General features: G+C 38.2%; 1 protein-coding gene across 3 annotated transcripts in view; it reads left to right on the top strand.

The window, feature by feature from the left end:
* Positions 1-23,418, top strand: part of EFNA5 (ephrin A5) — a 264,204-nt gene that overhangs the window by 149,164 nt on the left and 91,622 nt on the right. Inside the window, exon 1 of one of the 3 annotated variants that reach the window (XM_023533630.1) lies at positions 18,036-18,195. The exons of the other annotated variants lie outside the window; for them this stretch is intronic. Within the exon in view, the coding sequence (XP_023389398.1) occupies positions 18,161-18,195 (35 nt within the window). The 5' untranslated portion in view covers positions 18,036-18,160. Of the gene's footprint in view, positions 1-18,035; positions 18,196-23,418 lie in introns of those variants that run through there. 3 annotated transcript variants of the gene reach the window in all.

Genomic DNA, 23,418 nt, shown 5'->3' with positions numbered 1-23,418 from the left:
TTTGTAGATTGTGTTTGTTGAGTGTTTCTTTCCTGATTGATTGTTGGTTGCCATCAATCAGTCATGTATTCATACCCTTTGACATTACAGAAGGATACATCTTCAAATGTTATCTCTCAGTGATATGCTACTTTTTTGAGGAAAAGGGAGGGGTATGTGTGTGTGTGTGTCGATGATATGTGCTGGATTCATTTGGGCTCACTAGGAGAAATTTTCCAATTCTGAGATCAATGACCTGAAACTTCTTGTCTGCTGTGATTTCCAGCTGCCTAGATTTCTGATACAGCATGCCGTAGGCAATGTTTGCAGATTTCTTGCATAAAGAGTCAGTACACAGTGCACCTTATAGTTTCACATCTTTTGTGTAGGACTCAGTTTCCTCTCTAATCAAATGCATATGAAATTAATAACATAGAGATACTATGAAGCTCTCTTAAGTCATTTTAACAAATCATTTGATATTTTTAAAAATTGCCTTTCATATAATGAACAGTATTTTTTCCCCACATATATATAACATCTACTGCTTCACAAATTATAGACTATGAATATTTATTTGGTATATAACAGGTCCCTCATCTTAAAAATTCATAGCATTTTTGCCTTAAACTGAGATTATTGCTAATTCCTTGTTAGACACTTTCTCTTTCAGAATTTGTCTTTTATTAATGTCACAGTAGTTTTTCAGAACAAATTGCATTAAAAATACAGAAAACAAAGGCTCCTTTTTAATACATGTAATAACTTATTGAAGCAATAATTGAATAATAAATATGACAATATTATAGTGCCCAAATTATACTGAGAATTGTATTTTACTGTTTTAGCTATATTTTTGAAACATTTAAAGATAATTATTCCTAAAGATTAAAATTCAGACTCTACTTGAATAGTAATGAAAATTATTATAATTATACTTCCACAAATATGTGCCAGACCTTTTAGGCTTATTGTCTCTATAGGCTTCATCAACATCTTTTCATGGGCTCTCACCATTTACCTTGGGGACAGGTAGTGAGCCTGTTCTACTGATTTTACAGAAGGGTAAACTGAATCACAGAGCAGTTAAATGATTTGCCCAGGGTTATATAGTAATTAGATATCTGTATCTGTGCTCTTTCCATTAGATTATTCCGCTGCTCAAAATGTTTATTCCTATAAGCATAGATAGTATTTGTAGTTGCATAATTTATTTTTTATTTCTATATAAGAAGATAAAAGAGGATAACAGATAAAGCTCTTTATAGAGAGGGTACATATTTTAATAAGGTGGGTCTAGCATCTAGCACTTTTTAAATACCATATCACTCAAAATGTGCCTTCCCTAAGAGCAGGGACACACTTTGTCATATTAATTTAATGGCATAAATTTAACAAAAAAGTTTTATTTCAAATCAGTCACATTTTAAAACAATTACACTGAAAGATATTTTAACTCATCAGTCTGTAATGCAGACCTGAAGAATGAAGCTCTTATTCTGATAATTTAAAAAGTATCTCCTCCCCAAATACTTCGATTCTGGCACCGGGAAGACCTTCCTTTTGGGATTCCTTTTCTGTATGGCAGAGGGTTCCTTACAACAAAAATACTTAAACCAGAAAGCCCTTCAGATACTTCCCATATTAACCGATATTTGAAAATGTTAGTCTGACTGATGTATGAAAATGGAATTTTCCGTAATGTGATGTTTTAATCATGAAGAGTGAGGAGATTCTATCTGATTATTAGGTTAAAGGTAGGTAGCTTCATGCATGCTGTCACAGAGATTTTAGTTTCTTTAAATGGGCAAACAAGTTTCTCTAGTGATAAATATAAATATTTATGAGGATAATAACTTTAAATGACTACTGATAGTATGAGTTACAAATGGCTTTACCTTTTAAGGCCTTATTTCTTTAGAACTTAAGTGTCTTTACATATTTTGCCTCATTTACTTTTACAGAATGCTTACACAGTGATTTGCATAGGTGGCACAGTTCTTACCATGTAGGGAATGAAACCCAGGCATAGGTTAAATGATTTACTCTTAATTTTATGCTATTTTTTTTTCAGGCAATTTCTAAGGCTTTATGTCGCCATTATTCTAGGCAGTGAATAATTCAACACAGTGAGGGATTCTGGGGATAGATTTAAGAACGCCAGTGCAGAGAAGATCAAGGTTATTCAGAGCCCTTAATGATCCCTACCTTCAGAATGTAAGAATGGTTAAAACTATTGACATTTTACAGTGATCCTAAAATGAAAGTGGTGGAACTGGGCAAAACTCAAAGTATCGGGCAGTATTTTGTTCACTACACATCTGATAAAGGCAGATGACTTCATTGGCTTGTCACAATTGTACCAATTCTGGAACTTTGATAGAGCAAATAATCCTGCATAGTAGGCAAGATTATTGGAAATAAATGACCTGGTAGTAAATAGTGAAGTTCACAGCAGAGACTTCTTCCCATGCCGGCCCTTTCCCAATGTGCTGTGGTACATTATGAGCTCTTCCATTTTAGTTTTCATTATCCACCACCCAAGTTCTCAATTCAATTTCAGACTCAGGCAAAAGCCTGTAATTCTATTTATTTTGGGTAAATTTAGCAAGCTGCTCCTGATTACACCTTAGCCAGAGACCATCTGTTGACTGGCGTGCCTCTCGGAGGAGTGGTTTCTGTAGGCGATGAATGGGAAGAGGGTTGGAGCGTGGCTGCTATTAGCAGATGCACTGTATCAGAGATAGTCTTTCCCGCCTTTCAATCTGCCAGCTCTCTGTATTGATGGAGTGTTGTATGGCTGTGAGTCATTCCATCCTGAGGCAATAAGAAGTGTTCTCCTAGGGGCCATTTATCAAGTGCTTCTACTGGCATTGGATGGAAAGGAATTTAGAAGTCATAGTTTGATACACTTAAGTATGGCCACATTTTCCTTTGCATGCCCCAAATATGTATGTATGTGTATATATTACCAACATACTTTTCAGCAGCTTTAGTCATGTGCTGTCAAAAGCCCCACAGACGAAACAACAGGATACAGCTGTGCTGTATAATGTAATGCGTAAACCTCCTCAGCGTCAGGCTCACATTTCTTTGAATACTAAAATTATTGGCAGTTTATTTGCATCAGATGGGGAAGATAGACTAGATAAATTTAGAATGTCGAGGAACAGTTTTGATGCTGACTGCAGTATGATGAGGATTCTTTCTAAATGATGATGGTAGCGTTAGCTCATGGCTAAGATGCGACCCGGATAAACGCAACAGAGACAGCAACTTCCTGTTGCAATGAGACATTAGGAGAAGTGGATAAAATGAACGTAAATTAGCTTCATCTCATATTCTGAAAGAATTGGAGGAGGAAAGTGAGATAAGGAGGCAGGGTGCTTAAAAACTGAAATTAGATCATTGAAGTGAGAGGATCAGCTTTGTCCCTATGTTGGGGGAAAGGGAACAATGCCTCAGTGCTAAAAGCAGTGGTTGGCATAATTAACTGGTAATTAATTGGTTTCAGTAGGAAATGTGCAGGGTCTTCTTAGAAACCCATCATATGGGGTATTCTTCCTTGAGTTCAGCTGCTAAGGGGGCCTGAGAGGGTGGGGTGTGCTTCAGAATTGTATACCAGCTGCAGAACTTTTCTTTAAGGCAAGAAAAAAGTATAAATTTGGTAAAAACTCACAGGATTATAGATCCACTATATATTTTTTTTTCACCTAGTTGTCACCTAGTTGTTTTGACATTATGGTCTTATTTTTTGAGTGCCATGAATTAAAATGGGGCATTTCCCTCCATCACTGTCTCTCACATACAAAATCAGCATTCTTTAATTCAGGTTATGAACATCATTGCAGGTTCAGCAAAGTGAGGATTAAGATACCAAACAAATGTAGTCCATAATATAGATCTTAAATTTTAGTTAATAATGACTGTTTTAAAATATTCTTATAATTAAAAATTTTTCAAGCAAATAGTAATGGCTGCAAAATACTGAAATACTTTTTAAAAGATTAAAATCACCAACTTTGAATTAAAAAATTAGTTTCTGGGAATTTCTTTGTTAATCAGGGCGATTTGATGCATTGGTACCAAACTGATGAATGAGAGGTTTATTTAATAATCTATAATACTTGTATTTACATGTCACTTCTGATGTAACGGGATATAATGTATTTAAATCGGAAGATCATCTCCAAACCATTTAACAATTGTTATACAAATAGAATAAGAGGCTTAATTTACAGATAAAGGCTATATTTTGTTCGTGAGACAGTCGATAGTATGAAGGCAATAAAGCATAAATGAGCAAAGGAATATTTTTAAAAGACATTTAAAAATCATATAGTTGAAGCACTCTTGGTGAATGAGGCTTAACCTATACAAATAAATTATTTTAACAAAGGTCTGTGGTCTTTAGGAAATGATACTTGATGGATAGGCTAAAGAAGGCTTGTAGAAATTGTCCTCATATTAGTTTATATTATGCATGCAGTATCTCTTTACCTAGCCTCTAGTGCATGCTCTAGAACAGGAAGCATAAAACTAAGACAAAACCAAGTATGAATAAATAGTAAGAGCTGGAAATTAAAACGGACTCCACTGTTAATTCTTCCTGCTGGTTCCCAGGTTCCTTCCTGCAGGCTCCCGGATAAATGATCCTGGCTAAAATGTTCCCAGGAAATACTTTTTTAAGGAATACTTTTCAGACTCTTGCTATGTAAAGAAACACAGTCAAGTAATTTAAGGACAAAGCAAATATTCCTTCAAGACCTTTGTCATAATATAGCTCTTTTATCGTATTCGAACATATGCTCAGTTGCCTGCAGTATCTCATGTTACAGTCAGGATGGAGCAGGGTAATTTTTAAGGGACGTGATTCAATGATGCAAAAAGGGAAGTAAATAAGACTAATAAGTATGTGTTCAGGATAGACCTAGAGGAAGGTGAGAGGTCAGTCAGCCAGACCATATGAGGACAGTGCTGGGTGGACCCAAGGCCAAGCTAACAGAGAGCCTTGTGTCTTCTCATCTATAGAAAAATGGATTCATTTTAGTAAATAGTGAAGCACCTTTGGGGAGACAGTATATGATAAGTCTGTTTATAAGAAGCTTATGTGGAGACTTGGCTTGCATTGGTGAAATCCTTAGAGAACAAGAAAGACTTTGAAATAAAGTACTCTGGAGAGTAGAATCGTCAAAGCCATAAATATATTCTTATAGGGCATATATGTGTAAGTTTTAGGGAAGGTATAAAAAGATCAGCCTTGATGCCCTGTGGATCACAGTTACTGATGATAAATTTGTGTTAGTTTTCCTTATTGCAGATTATAAACGAAGCCCTACAAAACAAATTAGCACTAGGGATCACCTTATAGATGGAAATTATATTGTAGTGGCCTCCCCAGATGGGAGACCCGCTTTGAGAAATGCTACCCAAGAGTGGCATTTGGGAGAACTAAAAAGAAAGGGAGAGAGAGAACTATAATTGAGGCTTTAGTAAGAATACTGTCAATGCCAAATCACAACTGCCTTGTGCTAAAGATTCTTTTCTGTAGGCTGCAGTATGAAAGATCTGGGCTGAAGCTTGCACAGTATACTGCAGAACTGGGACTGTGACCCGTGAGCTTTCTCCTGCTGGCCCCTCTCAGATATTCCAGTTGCTGTTGCCAGCTTTCCCGTCTCTATGGGCCTATTTACCTTGGTAATTTGTACCTGATGCATTTATATTGGTAACTTTTTTTTCTTCCCCGAACCCTGGGATCTCATTTATTCACTAGTGCAATAAAGTGGTAGAGTGAAAATCCCTCCCTAAAGCAAGGAGGAGAATTGTTGAGGGAAAATAGCAACTATGCTAACTGCGACTCTAATTAAAACACCAAAAGAAGACTTGTTCTTATTTAGAGGGAGAATCCCCGCATCTCTGTGTACACAGAGGCCAACGTTAGTCCATCTGTGGACTAACTTTATTTTTTTAAATTCAGTGTCAGTGTGTTTTTGTTTCAAAAACAAAACACAGAAAACCCCAAAAAACCCAAAACAAAACAACAAAAAAACAGTAGCAGCCCTAGGATTGAAACACAGAATTCTTTGGCCACAGCTTGCAAAAACCATGCTTGGGTTGTGTATGTAGGGAAAATTACTTTGAATAACAAAAGCACAAACAAGAACTGATAGAATAATAAGCAATTAAGGTGGATTAACAACAGTTGCTGAATTCCAGCTGTTGGCTGCAGATGCAACCTGGCTCCTTAATTCAAACTAGTTGAAACCCGTTGCTATTCAGAGACCAGAAGGAAGAGAAGCATGCCCATGGCAGCGTCCATAATCAAAGGTAGCTTCCTTGTTGTCTGCTGTGGGGGACTTAAGTACCTAGGGTGTGTTTCACCTTCTCTTCATTTCTTATGATATTATTCGTCTTTGCCTTCTGTTATTTTGATATCTTCCTACATATTTTTGTGTGTGCGCGTATCCTTTTTGGTTTAGAATGATTGACTAAAATCTGTGTACTTGCTGTTTGGTTATGGCATGTTCTAAATAAAGAGCGAAGTGCAACAGGCTTTCAAATAATGTCATTTCTTTTCATTTTAATGTTGATGAGATTAGGAACTTAACTCTTGTTTATAACTTTTGTTTATAACTCCTGTTTATAACCTCTTATTTATAGCAATTAGCCTGTGGTAAAATTGGTTTCTTTTACATCGTTTTGCTTAAAGTTGCAGAGCCTCTCTCAAGGGCATTAAGTGAGGACCTACTGCGTGTGTTTGTTTCCAGTGGGTAGAAGAGCTCATGGTAAGAGAAACCACAAAGTCCTTTGGCTGCTATAAATTTCTGGTTTCCTGGGCTTAGTAGCAGAGCAACATTGGGGGGCCTCCTTATGGAGGACAGCCTCATATAATTATAGCCCCAGGCACACAACCCTGGGAAACTATGAACAGGTAATTTACAGGGTAATCACTGCGAGTCATCTATTCCCTGTGGCCTTACCACAAAGCATTTTGTTCCCATCAAACCTGACATCCTTGGAAGGCCCTGTTACCTGCATCAAAAACAGGCCCCCTCACAATAATGGTCAGGGGTCTGGAGTCAGGGCCAGTCTCGGACATGGAACCACAGTGACTCAGAAGGGCCTTGTACTTGTTTTAAGGCTCTGCTGTCACCATCTCAAAATTTTTAGTTTTATCTTTGAACCAGTGTTCTGTAAGTGGAGCATGTGCATGAGCAGAAGTAGTATGTAATATATGGGTTCACCCACTGGGGCACGGTTTGCAGATAGTGTTAACAATGCCTTGTAAACACAGAGCATGATGTATGGGAGTTTAGGGAGACTCTAGGCCAGTACAAGGTAAGCCTTTCATGGAAAGCTGCCCATTTCCAAAGAGTAAGCAGAATGTGCACGTATCAAGAAATAAAATTGTAAAAGTTAAGTTAGTTTGCATTGAGTTAGCTTCATGAAGCATCTCCACTGTCCTGGTAAGAATAAAATACATATGCATATACAAGCTATAATATACAGGTTATGTCATTTTGATGATTACATATACAAGTTAAATGCTCTTATATTTGCAATTAAAACCGTCATTTTACCATATAAAGACAAATAGTAAAATTCACGCTAATCAGATATTTTAGTTTTTCTTTATTTAGAAGAATATTAAATAGCAAATAAATAACATGAGAAATTGAGAGAGACCATGGAAGAAAGGAAAGAGCATTATATTTTAGTGCTCTTAATGGCGCTTTTTTCCTGCTGTTTGAACAAGGAGACCTTCATTCTTGTCTTGTACCATGCCCTGCAAATTATGTAGTGGGCCCCACTCAGGTGGTCTATAGTCTCGAGTTTAACTGGGTCGAATTGAAGAGGGTGCTAAGATCTCCTGATGCTCCCCAGGTGGCCTGTGAGACGCAGACACCAAACAGATACACATCTGTGCCTTCTTTAGAGCCTTCACTGAAGCAAACGATTGACCAGACAGGTTTCCATTTAATTAGTCTCCACAGTATTTCAAAGTTTCCACCTGTTCAAAGAAACGTTTGCAGACTTTATGTTCAGGCAACCTATCTTTTCATACTGTTATTTTCTCCAATAATGTGTGAGGGTTCTTTTACTTTCTGGACGTACCTGGCTAAAAGAGGAATTTCGAACCAGCCTATAATGTTATAAAATAGCTCTCCTGCCAGGCCCCTGCCTCCGACCCTCTCCTGACTTTTCTGCTTTCAGCAGAATGTGTACTTGTTCCTGCAAATGAATTCGGAGATGTGGGTGGGTTGATTTATTTGCCCTTGAGAACATCAACAGTTCTCTGATAAAAGCCAACTTAACTACCACAGACAGAAACACTGTCAGACTAATGCTTCCTTCATGATATCACCTAAGCCCATATATACCACTCTGGCCCAAGGCAACTTATTAACCAGCTTCAAGGTCCAAACTGTGTTAATAAATGGAAGCAAGCTCACAGAGCAGGTCCAAAACCCACAGGTTCCTACTTTGGGCCAGTGGGAGAGCTGGTCAGGAGGAAGGAAGGCGGTGAGCCATGCCGAAGGAGTCCAGGGAACATTGTCTCCCAGAGTTGAGGATAAAGCCAAGAGTCTAAATGTGAAATGACTTGCTTCTAGGAGCCAACCACATGAAGGGTCTACTTGATACTTTGCTAAAACCATTTTATCTCAGTAGGGGAGATCGTCGCCAGGGTAAGGAGGAAAAGCCAAAAGCCCTAATCCTGATCTGGTTTTTGTCATAGGTTTGCTGACCCTGATTTCTTTTCCAGCATATTCCTCCCCAGAATTAGGCACTTAAGGAGGTTGCAGTTATTCTTTAAGTATGCTCTCTCACTTAGCAAGCCGCGAGCAGACTGTCATCTGTTGTCTTGAGCAGGAGTTGACAGTATTTCCCCAGGAAAGGCGTATTTGTTTCTTTTGCTACAATTTCTTTCTGAGAGCAGGAAGGAGTGCCTATTTGTTCTATAGGTAGGGTGATGATAAGGTGTTTCACATTCCCTCCTTAGGCCAGACGATCATCCTGTATTGAAATGTAAGGATTCTACAATGGAATTACTCACTTAAACTTGATCTCTCAGAAACTTGATTTGAACCAGACCCTCAGATCTTGTCTGTGGCAAAGAGCTACAGAGTGGAGGGTTTTTTTGTTTTGTTTTTAATTTTGGGAGGAGGATGTCGAGGTTAAAGAAGGAGAGAAGAGATAACCTGGATAGTCAGGAAGTTGATTTCTTGATCTCATCTCAGATCAGTGCTGGAGGTGCCCAAGGCTTTCCTCCTGCATATGACTACAGAGACCACCTGCCAGGAATTCATTTCTTCCTGAACGGACCCAGCAAATCAGTCAGCACCAAGCCAAGAGCCATTTTATACCAAAAGCCATGGGCATTAGAAGAGCCTGGCTTCCGGGAATAATTGGAAACGTGTTGTTTTCTAACATTTTATTTTTTTGCCATTCCTTTTTTTTCGGGGTGAGGAGAGGCCACAGAGTTTTAAACTACTAGAGAACATGTGGTATTTGTCCTACCTCCTCATATTTTTCTCAAATTCCTGCCATTGTACATGTTCGAAAGATACAGTAAATTATTTACAAAAAAATGAAAAACATTAATAGATTACGAATTGATGGATGTTTGCTGCCTGAGTCAGTAACATCATAAAAAAGATTATTGAGATAAAAAGATAAAGAGGTGGTTGTATACTTTGTTTCTGGTTATCTCAGGATAATCTCATTGAAAAATAGTGTTTAGAATGCAGACTGCCTGGGTTTGGGTTTCAGCACTAACAGTAACTAGCCGTATAACCTCGGTAAGTGTTTGTGCCTCATTTCCTCATTCGTGAAATGAGGACAATAATATGAACCCCCTGGGTTGTGAATATTAAATGAGTTAATACCTGTAAAGTGCTTAGAACTGTGCCTACATTGAATAAATATACACTATTGCTATTAGTCTGAAGGCAGAGTATACCTGTTATGGCCAGGGGAGTCAGGAAAAAGGACCAATAGCTCATCACAAAGTTTGTGCAGATAGTCATTAATCTATTTGTACATGAAGGTCCCTTAAATTGAAAGTTAATATTCTCCTGCCGCTTAGCAGTTTGCAAATTCAAATAAGTACATTGTTAACCGTATGACTTTGTTTTTCCAGAGTCTTGTTATTTACTTGGTTTTCTTGGGAAAGGAGTTTAGACCTTGGAGCCATCCATTCTACTTTCACTGCTGCAAAGCAGGCTGGTGGGGACGTGAGGAGTCTTGGCGGCCCCTAGAAACAGGTGTGGGGAACACTGTGCAGTTACCACACATTCAGCTTCTGAGTCCTTTAATTTCTCTTATCAGTAATTCACTTCAGATAACAACTCTGGAGATAAAATAGTCCTTAAAGGTTGGCTGAAGGGAGGGAGAACAAAGGTTTTTATTGGTCTTTTATCTTCTGTTTACTAAAAAGTGTTTGGTTGTAAAAGATAAAGACAAGACTATTGTGTCTGCTCCAGAAAATGAACAAATAAAAGTAATTATTGCAGCGGGCATTAAGTAACAAATAGGATCTATTTACTTTTCCTAGTTGGTGGCTTTAAATCTTTACTTTATCACTTTTTAGCATTTTTGGTTCTGCAGTTGAAAATCAAACACAAGAATAGGCCTTACAGCTGATTTTCTTTCAGGGTGAAATTGAAGTACCTGACTTATTATTAGCCTAATTTCTTTCTATGAGCGCCATAAACAGGTAGTTTCTTTCTCTAATGGGATGCTAGTATATGAGAATGAATGGGGGGGAGTCAAGTACCTTCATGAAGGTTCTTGGGTCACGTTGAAGAGAATAGATGATCACAGTAGATAAAGGAAATAATAGACATTTACTTGAAATGCTGAATATTTGTCAAGAATACCTTGGAAAAATAACATGCTTTGCTTTAAAAACACATTATTTTTTTAAATCCCTAACTTTTATAACATTGAACTAAGTAATGATCTTTCTAGCTGAATAGTAATGATAATAAAAGAATGGCATATGACTGTCAATAGTGTCCAAATTCAGTGTTTTAGATATAAAATCTTTGAAGCATTTTTACAAAATCAGGTGTGAAAATTGGTATGTTTTAAAGATTTTTTTTTAAAAGTTTGTATAACTTTATAAGACTGGATGATTTTCTTTAAACATAATTTAGGAAAGTTTTGTGAGTTTTATGCTTTCAGTTATTCTTTTAAAATTAAGCTGTGCTCTTTTTGAGTGTGTAACATATGACATGGTACAAAAATCAAAAGCTATAAAATGGTACACAGTGAAAAATATGCCTCTTTCCCACTCCAATTCTCCAATTATCCAGTTCCTCTCTCAGGTGACAAATTTTGTTCATAGGTTTTATGGTCATACATAAAAAGTTATAAAAATTCCGGACTTCCCTTTTTTCAGTCCTCCCCCCCCCCACCCAAAAAAAACCAGAAAGAACATAGCGGAAGCCTTCTTCATTGCCAATGAGAAAATGCTAGAATTAGAGTCCTGCTGCTTGGACCACATCCCATCTCATAATCTTTAATATACCCAGAGGAAGAGCCTTGTCCTCTAATCACTACCCTGGAGGCAGTTCGGCTAGACCTTGGAAAACCAGCATTTATCTTGTCTCCAGTGGTGACAAAACCAAGAAGCCCTGAATGTTTTATAACTGAATTCTGATAACACCTGTGCTCCCTAATTCATAAGTTACGACAAAAATGTGGCCTGAATGAGAATAAATGTAAAACATATTCTTAAGCCCTAAGCAGGCATGAAGCCCAGAATACTCTCTTGGAGCTGGGGTTTAACATTATCGAGTAAAACAGTTAATGAAATCTCATTCTGTTTTCAAATGTATAATGAGTAGCATCTCTGACAGGTACCGTAATACTGCTGGAATGTTTAAGGTAATGTCATTTTGGAGTTTGTATAATTGGGATTAATACAGTGTTCCTTTTCCTCATTGACTGGTGGGCCAGCAAGTAAAGATGAATGTGAGCATCCACTAATGTGTTGGCCTTGTGGGTACACACACATAGAGACATCTTAACCTGTGTCAGCTTCCTTTACCTGTGTAGTGACAGACACTACTCAACAATTAGTGATCCCCACAGGACACTCCCATGTCTGATGGACTGCAGTGCCGGTGGTGGCTGGCCCCACCACGAGGATGAGGTGAGGCTTGCACCCCCTCGCTGGCATCATAGTGCTGCAGCATGACTGTGAGAAATACTTGACTTCCTTTGAAATGATCTGTTTGGTGTTTCTTTTCTGGAAAGTGTAGTGTGATTCATGGAGGAAGAATACTTGTTTAATTGAAAGTGTGGGTGGTATGTGTTAAAACGAATATATTGGGGAGGCATAGTCTTTTCCATGGCATGCGCTTTTTCTCCTTTTATCACAAATAAATGATTTGAAAAATTGATTATGTTCAGTTGCAGGAATGAAACATTGACGTTGGAACTCGTGGGAGGTAGGCATGAGTCATGTCAACCAAGAAATGCTCAGAAGCTTCAGGGTCCAGTGAAATAAGTTTTAGGCACCTTTTATCTTCACACTGGAATCATACTTTCTCAAGGATTCTTTTAAGATCAACTCAACGCAAATTTAAATCTGTGAAGTTTTGTTTAAATTTTGTTTGTTTCAGTACGTGGGTTTGCTATAGATGAAACGACATATTGACTATGTTAGTAAAAATGGTAATGCTTATATTATTATATTATGTATACCTTAAATTCCGTTTTCAACACATATTCTACTTTGGGATGTTGAAGACAGTCACTGAGGTTCAAGTTCTGGACAGTTTAAGAGAGATTTTCTGGGTTTTATTCTTAATATTTCTTTTAAGGATATTATCTCACTAGATCATTTTGTGTGCATGTGTGTGTGTCTTCTGAAGAAGAGGCTCACAGTAAAATCAGGTATAGCTCTGCATGGAGTTCTGTTTTTGACTTGGGATTGGTAAAATAATTAGATGCCCGTTGGACTACATGTTGACAGCCATAGCTTTTAAAAAAAATGCTTCAACAAGAAGAGGCCCCTACCAACCCTGTCTGATAATGAATAACCACATAACTGGAAAAACAGACATAGTAGAAGAAATAGGCACATCATCCCTTTACCTCACTCACCATCCTTCCTTGCCTTTGAGGAATAAGTGACAAAGGTCAATGGGAAACAGTGAATCCAAGTAGATTTTCGAATAAACTTTAGAAGCTTCATTTACTTGCAGAATGCATGTAATTTATAAATATTAAATGAATGAACGAGCGAGGGGATGAATCAATTAATGAATCAATAAATATTTAACCCCATCCCAAGATGGGGGATAAAATTTGCGCACAGTGATTAGTATTTCTAGCTGCTTGTAACTACAGTATATTTTCTTGTCGTTCATCCCTTTGCCACTTTGGAAGCCACGTCTCCAGCCCAGATCTCATCTACTCCATGGCGAAAACAAATCTTCCTTCCAATATTTGCATTTTAAATATACCACCATTTTTTGCAGGACCGTGGGCTCAAAACCAAACCAAACCAAACAAAAACATTAATTTATATTAGAGACCCTGAAAGCTGGCATTGGGACTTTTAGACTCTCTTGGATTTCTACTTCCATATATTCATAGGCACTTTAAATCCATTTCCCATGTAATGTTATATATAACACAGTAGCCTACTAGCTGGTCTCTCCAACCTCATGGCATAGAGAGTTATTTTTCTGGAATTAAATTCAGCAAATATTTGTTGGTACCTGTTATACAAACACTGTGCTTGTTGCTATGGGGGACACAAATATGATTAAGATGTAGCCCTGTTTTCAAGGGACATTTACAGTTAAAGGGGGAATAAGAGCAGTGCAAACATAGCTGTCATTCAAGTCACAAGGCGCTATGAGGCTGAACAAAATTTTCATCATTCGTCTGCTCAAAAATTACAATGACTCCCTATCACCTTTTGGATCAAATAACAAATTCTCAGTCTTCATAATTTGACATCATCCTAGCTGCTTAAATTTATGTTTTACTATTATCCAACAAACCTCTGCTTAATTCTATGATGAACACGTCCATTCACCCCTTCCTTCCCTTCCTTCCCTTCCTTCCCTTCCTTCCTTTCCTCCCCTTCCTCCCCTTCCTCCCCTCCCTCCCCTCCCTCCCCTCCCTCCCTTTGTTCATTCATTATTTCTGCAAATACCAATTGCTCGTCAAATACTGTGCTAAGTACTCTGAGGGAAACAAAAATGAATCAGTCTCTGCCTTGAGCAACTTACCATCTAGTTCCTTAAAAATAAAAATTTTTAAGGAACAGTGTGTTGTAACAGAATGCACAAAGTGCTGAGCAAGGACAGAGGAGACGAAGGCCTCACAGGGGAAGGGGCAATGCTGCCACAAGTCGATTAAGGGCTCACCAAGAAGAGGGAGGGGAGAGCATGACAGACAGAAGCAATGTGAAGCAGTTGATGAAGGCACAGCAAAATGTAGCTCCATCAGGATGCTGGTGGCAGGAATATAGCATGGGGGAAGTACAGGGCAAAAATAACATCAGCTAAATCTGGGAGTCAGATGATCATGGACCTTGACTCCTATGCTAAGGAGTTTGTTCCTTATCTTTTGTGTCAGTAAAATCCACCTGGAGCTTCAAACACAGGTACGAACAGATGTCCTAGAATGCTCTGGCAACAGTGAGGACATTTGAATGAGAGATTTTGGAGACAGCAGGCCAGAGTGTTGGAATATTCCAACCTAAAGGGAAAAGGCAATGAGGGAATCCAATAGGCATTTTTCAGTGTTACTCACCCTTGGTCTTCCCTGCCTTGATATACCTATAATTTTCAGAACCAGATAGGTTGTGCCGCAGTAACAAACAGTCCCAGGATCTCAGGGAGCATAACAAAGCTCATTTCTTGTTGCAGGCAACTGTTCTCCATGCAATAACTCCATATAGCCACAATAAGGCTGCTTCAATAGCGCACCTTTGTCATCTCAACACAAGCCTCCGTGTAAGAGAATACTACATAAGGGTCTTGCTTTCAGCCCACCCAGAAGTGACTTCTTTTATGCTCTCAACTCTGCCAAACTATAAAGTCACAGTGATGGGGAGGGGTGGGGCAGGGAAAGGTGATATAGTACACTCGTGCTCAGAGAAAAAATTGGAGATGGGTGAGCTCTAGGAACCCTTACCATTCCATAATCTATTGTCATTTTTTATTTCCTCAGGATTTTTGTATATTGCCTGACCCACTCTTTACTATTCAGTTATGCATATCTTTAGAATTATCTTATTATTCCTTGTGCCTTGTTTCTCTAACTACCTTAACCCTGTAATTTCCGAAGGATAGGGTTTTATCTTCTACATTTTTTCACTTTTATCATCTCTCCCTGGGTCCTGACACTGAAGGACAAACCAGTAAGCTAAGCGAGTGCTTGCAAAAACACATGGGGTTGAATTTGGCAGGTTTGACTTTTTTCTGTCCAGGCCGAGGTGCTCTTGTAACGTGCACTCAGGAATCATTTGATTTATTTTTCTTTTTGTTTGGGATTTCATGTCCATCATATGATTGGAATTTGATTTGACTAAAATGAATCAATAGAGGTTGGATTGTTTTACTGTAAAGGCTTTAATGTCATTTTGCCTGTGAGACCCTAATTTCTCGTCCCTGTCTTGCAAATATTGTACAACGTTTACCCCGAATGTTACATAGCCTCGGCACATTACAAAGGTGAATCTGAAAGTTTAAGGGCATCTAAATATGCCATCCTCCCTTCAGCATCCAGTTGGCGAGGTTCAATAGGAAACAAATCAATTGCCATCCTGTTAAAAGTAAGCACACAAAGATCTCGCTTATAAAAGGAATATTGCGAAATGAATTCATACTCTGCAGAAGGTGAGGTCGAGACCCATGGAGCACTTTATCTGAAACAGTGTTTGCTTACCCAGACTGCATATTTCATTCTTTCTTGGTCAATCTCTTTGACTTTTTCTTCCCTACTAAGCCTGACTTTTAAAATAAGTGAGAGTCGGTGAAGTAAACCCCAGTTCCGATTAGTTCCCTATAGAATACAGTAAAGACAGAATAAGTGAGTATCTGTAGCTTTTGAACATAATCCATAGGAAGTGGATATGGCAATAATTATTTCTGGGCCAACACAAAAAGCTAACAGATCAATTCACTGTTTCTCAAGGCCCAATTCTACCACAAGCATTTTCTGCCCTGAAAAAAGAGAGATTCATTCAGTAATAGCAGGGCTAGCTGTTTATCTGTCATCCCACAAACTTGAAACACTTATATTATACCAGTGCACCTCAGGGGGTTACTTGCTAGCTTCCACTTCTGTCTGAGAATTTGCTACTATGAAATGTGTGTATAGTCTTGGCTTTCTCTTTTACACTGAATTTGCATTTTAATGTTTTTCATCCTTCTTAGCTAAGAGGGAACTTTTTTTTACTCATTTCTACCTTGGGATTGCTATAAGTTGAAGCTGGGCTAAAACTGGGCCATAGAGTACAGAGTCGAGATGCAGAAAAGGTATTCGACTAGGAGTTCAAGGAAAAAGAATAGGATTAAGAATTCAGACCCTCCTCTTAGATGTTTATTTCTTGCCTTTTTCCTTTTTTTTCTTTTGCCTTGTCATTCCATTTGTCATGAAATTGCTTTTCTTTTCTTTTTTTGTTTTTCTCTCTCAGCTTCCATTTTTCTACTTCTTGGTTCTCCTTGGCACCTTTATTTTTAAGGTATAGTTCCGTTTTTGTGTACACCCCAGTTGGGTCATTACTGCATTTGCTTGTACACACTACTTTCTCTTAGAAGTGTGATGCAAATGCAACAGAATCATAACTGATACAACAATAATGACCCGTCATCTTCCTTGTGCCCTACCTAGCTACACTGGGCTCTAGATGCACTATCTTTGTAATCCTTCACCATCATCCTACTTAATTAATTTGTCTGAAGTCACACAGTAGGAAGGTGGCAGCACTTTCCTGCTGGGTTTTCCAGTGCTGATATTCTTAGAGTAAAATTATGGGACAATTATATAGTTTGTGTCATTGACCCATATATCTTAAACTCAGAAGAACTCTGAAGAGATCACTCCAGCTCTCCGATTAGTCCTTCTCATTCCAGTGGACTGCATGCACAACATCTATTGCCTTAGATCCACGTACATCTTCTATATTGGTTGTGACTCACCTTCAACGTGATTTGGAGGCTGTGAAGTGAGAAAGACATTTCTTGTGGTACCATTGCTGAAACCTGGCAACTTTAGTAGTTGAAGCAGTAGTTTGGAGATCCAGGCGTCCCCTTTCACTGTGAGCAACTACTCCATAATTCTCAGAAGTTTTGAAACCATTAACCTCGGTGGGGGAGCAGAGAGAGTTCCTGAGCTCAGCTTGAGAGAGATGCTAAAGGTGTTCAGCAGTTGCAGAGTCGCAGCTGTGTTACCAGTTTCGCACTAATTAGGCGTTACCATGAATCTGCTTGACAATTAAGGACAGAGTGAACTTTAAGGCAGATTGGTACCATGGGACAGTAAACAGTTCTCAGGCAAGCAAAATCAAAATCTGCACCGAGTACTGCGTTTTACTGAGACTATAAAATTTCTTTAATAATGCAGGTTCAAATGTATAAAAGTCTAAAGTAAGTTTTCTGCCACTTGAAGAGGGTCTCAAGGAATAACACTATTTCAGATTCTTTGTGTAGTGCAAGTAGTAAATCGTGTGCCACATCACACACCAGATAAATAATTATTTCGACATGAGCCTTAACCAGTTCTTGGATTTCAGTTGCCAGGTTTTCGACAAATATGTCATAGCCTAATAGCTGCTTAGCAATTAAATAGCTATCTAGAATAGGAAAGCTCAGAAAGTTTCAGTTTCTCGTAAAAGTCATGCTTGATGAGCCATAGTTTAAGATTAAACTTTCCCAGGTTAAGTTTTCTGTTCTTTCATGCTTCTTTTCCCCCCGACTAATTTGTGCACACATGTATTGCTTTCCATTCACTTGGGTTTAGGTCGTGAGGGCCCTTAAATCATGTTCTCTTGGTGGGCCATAAAAATACCTATGGGGAGATTTATCAGGGCTCCATTCCTTCAGGACCTGGTGCTCAGTTTCAGGCAAAGCAACATTGCCTTGTCATCATCCAGAATCTGAGAAAGAGACAGCAACCTAGATGTGACTGATAGCTGGGATTCAGGAAGATGGACAGAGTTTCGGAAAACCTACATGCCGTGAGGTATGGTTGAAAGCTGTAAATATAATTAAACCAGGTGGATTCCATGACAACAAAGAAGATTGGGGCCTGGGTGGATCTGGCAGACCAATGAGACCTGTGAGAATAGATGTAAATCTATTTATATACTTTCTCCTCAGGAAAACAACAACAGCAGCAGGATAGTTTGATGTCTAAATGAAGTAATCTCTAGAAAGAAAAGGGAGATTATATTTGTTAAACTGTATAAAAAAATCAGAAGATAATATGGCTTTGTTCACAGTATTACATAAAGAAGATTAAAGACGAGGAACAAGCTGCTTAAACACTGTAAACTAATTAGTTCTACGAATTGTTTTCCCGAGGTTCATGAGATATGAAACATTGGCACCAGTGCGTGAAATACACTCTGCCTCAGTGCTCTTTTCAATTTATTTTTCTGTTAGTGTCATATGTATATAAAAAAAGAGCAGCCAAAAAGAAAGAGGTTACAGAGGAAGACCAAAGCCTGTCAAATGATTGAGGCTGACATTTTGTCATCTTAAGCCTGGCATGGAAGGGTCCTCCTCTAATACCCTGTATAAATACCAGCTTCATTTTCTGCCATCACAGGCTACATTGCGCAAATGATGTCATGCCAAGGCCCAGAGGAATTCCTGCTGCTGCTCAGAGCACCCTGGCAGCTCCCAACACAGTTAGGCCCAATCCAGTGAATGTGTCCTTAATTCGGTTCCTAGGAGCTGGATTTTTGCTGGGAGCTGACGAGGCCAGGGGTGAGGGCAGGGCCAGGGGCCCGCCATCTTCAACTTCTCATGCGTTTGTTCAAATGAGATTTTCTTGTCCTAAAATTGAATATTTTTAAGTGGAGGACCAGCCAAGGCCAAGTTTTCCCCCAAGTAACAGATAAGTATATTAAATTTAAACTAGCATAGTAAAGTTTTTTTAATGTAGCACATTTTATCTTTTATAGAAATTTAACTTAGAAATATAGTAGGACAGTGGATGAACTGTTTTTACCCCGACTTTCCATCATCTTTTTTCTGCTTCTCTTCCAGCGTATAATTGTGCAAAAACCGTAAGCATTCCCAGGTCTCCTAGTCAGGAGGGATCACTACTTTCTCTGCATTCTCAGAGAACTAGGTATAAAACTATGCCTGAAAATACCATCCTTTTTCTATTTTACCTTCAAATGTGTTAAAGGTGTCCTTGCTATTATTTCTTCTTCATTGGATCCTAGCCCAGCCCTACAGAGAAGGCTGTCTCGGCAGGAACTGACAACATCCTTATTATCAGATGCATTGACCAGGCAGTCACTGTCACCCCACTACAGCATTCAGTGCTGTAGCCTGTCTTTTCCCTTTTTGAAACACTCCAGAATCCAGGAGAACCATGGGATTTCCTCATTTGCAGTTGGACACATCTCAGTCTTTATTTCTGGCTTTTGCCTGCTAGCAGGAGATGCTAATTCCCTGTTGCCTGCTGCACATCTCTTATGTCTGTTTTGTTAACCGTTATATCACCAGATGCTAGAACAGTGCCTACTATTAGTAGGAGCTCAATAAATATATGCTGAATTAATTAAATGCACAACTCTCTCCAGGATGCCCCCTTGTCAGCTCCTCAAACTCAAGAAGTCAGTCACCACACCTATTTCTCTTGTCTGCCAAACCTACTTCGCATTTGTTTTGTCATTGAAGCCTCTCTCGCCTCCTTCCCTTCACTCAGATTTTGGTCATTTCCAAGTTCCCCTTTGCTCACTTCTAAGCAGTCATCTATCCTGTGAGGTCAGCTTTCCCACCGTCTCTTACTCCTCTTCACCCCCCTTACCTGGCCCTCGTGCAAACCCTCAGTTTTTCCTGGACTACTTACCTGACAGTCTTGTAGCTGCCTTCCCTGACTTCTGTTCACCTCCCATCCTGCTATTAGTTACTTCCCCCAGTTACAAATCTGAATATATTAAAAAACATAAGATCACTCCTTGTCGTAACAAAGTCAAGACAGTTCATTTTTAATAGCATCTAAAGCTCTTTTCAATCTGGCTCTTGTTTTTTTGTCTACTTCACTCTTCTCTATTTGTCTCCTCCCACTCAAGCCCAGTCTTCCCAGTGTCTCACGGACTTGGTTCTCCTTCATTTGTGGCGCGTTTGAGAAGCCTCCTGTGAAGCCCTCCTGTAAGGTTTTGTTGCCTTTTATGCGTTTATCAAAGGGAACCAGGTATTCACATAGCTGGTTTATTGAACACCTCCCTTTTTCCACTAAAATTCTTCAGAAGACAGAGTCTGTGTTATTAGTTTTGATATCCATATAGTGCCTAGGACAGTGCTTTACATGTAACTTGGTGCAGTACATTTTTAAAAAATTAAATCCTAGCCTTATATATTCTGCTACACATTATAGTTGATATTTGATAGTCGGCATTTCTTGGTCCCTGTCACCTAATTCCTTAGGAGCAGAAAGCATCTTTGATATATCTTTGTACCCTTTCGTAGGGCAAGAAGGAGGTACACACAAAATGTGGTCGATTTTAATTTTAAATAGAGTGAATGTTGACTGGGTAAAAATGCAGACAGTTCTAGCCATATGTTTACTTATGGAAAAAATTGTTCAATTTGAGCATTAGCGTACATTTCATTAATCACAGCAAAATAGTAATATGTTGGCTTTTCTGATTTCAATAGAGCCTTGTGTATATGAAGCACATCTGTAGGGCACGTTGGACATGGAAATATGTATTCTGTATTTTCTAATGATGTTTTAAAAAACTGATAGAAGCAGGCACCTGTAGGTTTTTTAGACATCTCGTTATAGAATTAAATCAGTACTGTTTAAGCGAATTTGGGTATTTTACCTTTTTTTTTTTCCTAAAATAATACTTTCAGATTGCAAGTATTATACTCTCGAAACCCTATTTCCTTTTTCTTGTTTTTTGAAATATACTGGTATGCTTTTTTTTTTTTTTGGTATAACAAATTATGAATGAGGGCCTTGGGAGTCAGATTCTCTGAGACTTAGTTTTCCTATCTGTAAGATGGGGCTAATAATAACCCTACTTTACCAGGATCTGTAAAGATTTGAGCTAGTACCTGTAAAGCTCTTAGGCACACACTCACTCAGTACATAGTTAGGTAATATTATTCTTTGTTTGAATTAGGATTTGTATAGGGAGGGAGTTGTGTATTTGGTGGGGGATCCTATGAAGAGAAGTCTCATGGACTTTCTTGGTGCTTTCTAGTTCATGAACAGCAGTAGCGTTGAGTGACTCCCTAGAAAACTTGTGTCTCCTGTAACCTCAAAACCCCATGGCAACAGCAGATCACTTTTTGTCCTCAATAAGAGTAGCTATAATTTAGTTTTTTTTTTTTTTAATATGTTTTCATTTATTGAGGTCAGTGCATTTGTGTCGAACAATTGAAACTTGACAAGAAAAATCAAGGGTAGCCTGGGCACTGCTCAATTATTACTCTGATCAGATTTTAATTAGCACTAGATGTAGAAGGAAGTGCTATTTTTATTATTCATTACCATGTACTTGCTTACATATTTACCCTGGGGTTAGAGGTGTTTTATTAATTATTTTTGTTGGCAACCAAGACAATAGTTTTGACTTCTGAATTGAAAGTTGCCAGCCTGTTTAAACACTAATAACCATCATAAGAAAATGAGCAGTGCTGTTTACTAAGCATGAACAAATCTCTGCAAACTAGAGTATTTCATTGTTAAGATGAGGGCATTAGCCTTAATTTTTATTCACTGTTATTCCAGACCCCTTCACTTACAAATTATTTTTTAAATCTAAAATGAAATAACTTCCTTGAATTTGAGGACTTAATTTTTTTTTTTTTAGCTTTACTGAGATATGATTGACAAAACTGTAAGATGTTTAAAGTGTAAAATGTGATGATAAAACTCGAGGCCTTTTAATCAGTATGAATTATCATCGTGTATTTGTATCTCTTTTAGTATAGTATACTTCTTGTGACTGAAAGTTTAGTATTGCTTAATTATATGCTTTTGGAGCACATACGTTATATATTTTAATACATATTACATATGAAACAATTATGTTTTGGAACATATATACTTTAGAGAAGTATAAAAACTTCCATAAATAAATGAAAGTTTCATTTTAGAAAGCACGCTAACAAGCATGAACCAATCTAATGACAATAGTAAACAGCATGAAAAAAATTCAATCCTTTACAAAATGATTAGATACTAAGGGACTTCTATTGGTTCCAGAAGTAAACTCAGGTGACCCTGTCTTATTTATTAAGACCGATGAGCTCTGGTTGGTATGTTTATTCCTTTGCCCCTGCCACTTTTCAGCATTTTTTACATGCTGTCTAGAAGTTTGCAACTTTCATGCTATATATTTTTTCCTGTCTGACTTTTATGACTTCCCCCATAAAATGTATTGGTTGTCTGAGTCTCACAAATCCTAAACTACTTAATGGCTGTGGCTGCATCCATTATGCTGTTCTGTGTGTTTGTGTGTTTTTTTCTCAGACATCTGTGTAGATAGCTTCTGAAATTTACAAAACCTTTGTAACTAATCCCATAGGTTGACCTGAGCAGGGGCAGTGTTTGTTGCTGTTAATTACACAGTGCAAACCTTTGGGAAATAGGCCCTTTGTTAATGATGAACTTGAGCAAGCAACTAAACATTCCTGAATAATGCTGAGAATATTACTTGCCTAGGTCTTTATGCCCCTAGATCCCCTGCCTGTCTGTCCTTTCTCCATAGATGTCTGGCCACTGTGCTTGATGTGCATATTAATCGCTGGCTGAGGAAGAGAAGTGAGGAGCTTTCTTTGGCAACAGGGTGTAGCAAACAGCTGTGTGATGAGGCACATGTGGATTATTAGGTATGACATAATGAGTAGTATTTCTATCAAAGCGTTCTATATTTGTCAGTATTTTTTTCTTTTTTTTTTCTTGTCAGGCTTTATCCTTCCTAGGGCTTGAAAACCTGCTCCTGTATTGCAGTGATTATCACTAAAAATGGCCAGAAATCCCACTGCTACCAATCAGTTATGCTACCTCTAAAATCAGCCTCTGATTGATAGCTTGTTAAAGTAAGTTTCAAAACCAAGGGGAACTCTCTTTAGAGTAGGTATATATTTGATTTAGGGTGTATTGATTTGCATAATCTAGCGAATAAAGTACTATGTAATTAAAGGTCTAGAGACATTTACCTAAGTTTAAGAAAAATACCATTCATATCATGTGGCCTAGATTAGTCACATG

The sequence above is a fragment of the Pteropus vampyrus genome, unplaced genomic scaffold, assembly GCF_000151845.1.
Source record: "Pteropus vampyrus isolate Shadow unplaced genomic scaffold, Pvam_2.0 Scaffold106, whole genome shotgun sequence".
NCBI classification, from domain to species: domain Eukaryota; kingdom Metazoa; phylum Chordata; class Mammalia; order Chiroptera; family Pteropodidae; genus Pteropus; species Pteropus vampyrus.
This window is presented reverse-complemented; position numbering and strand designations above follow the sequence as displayed.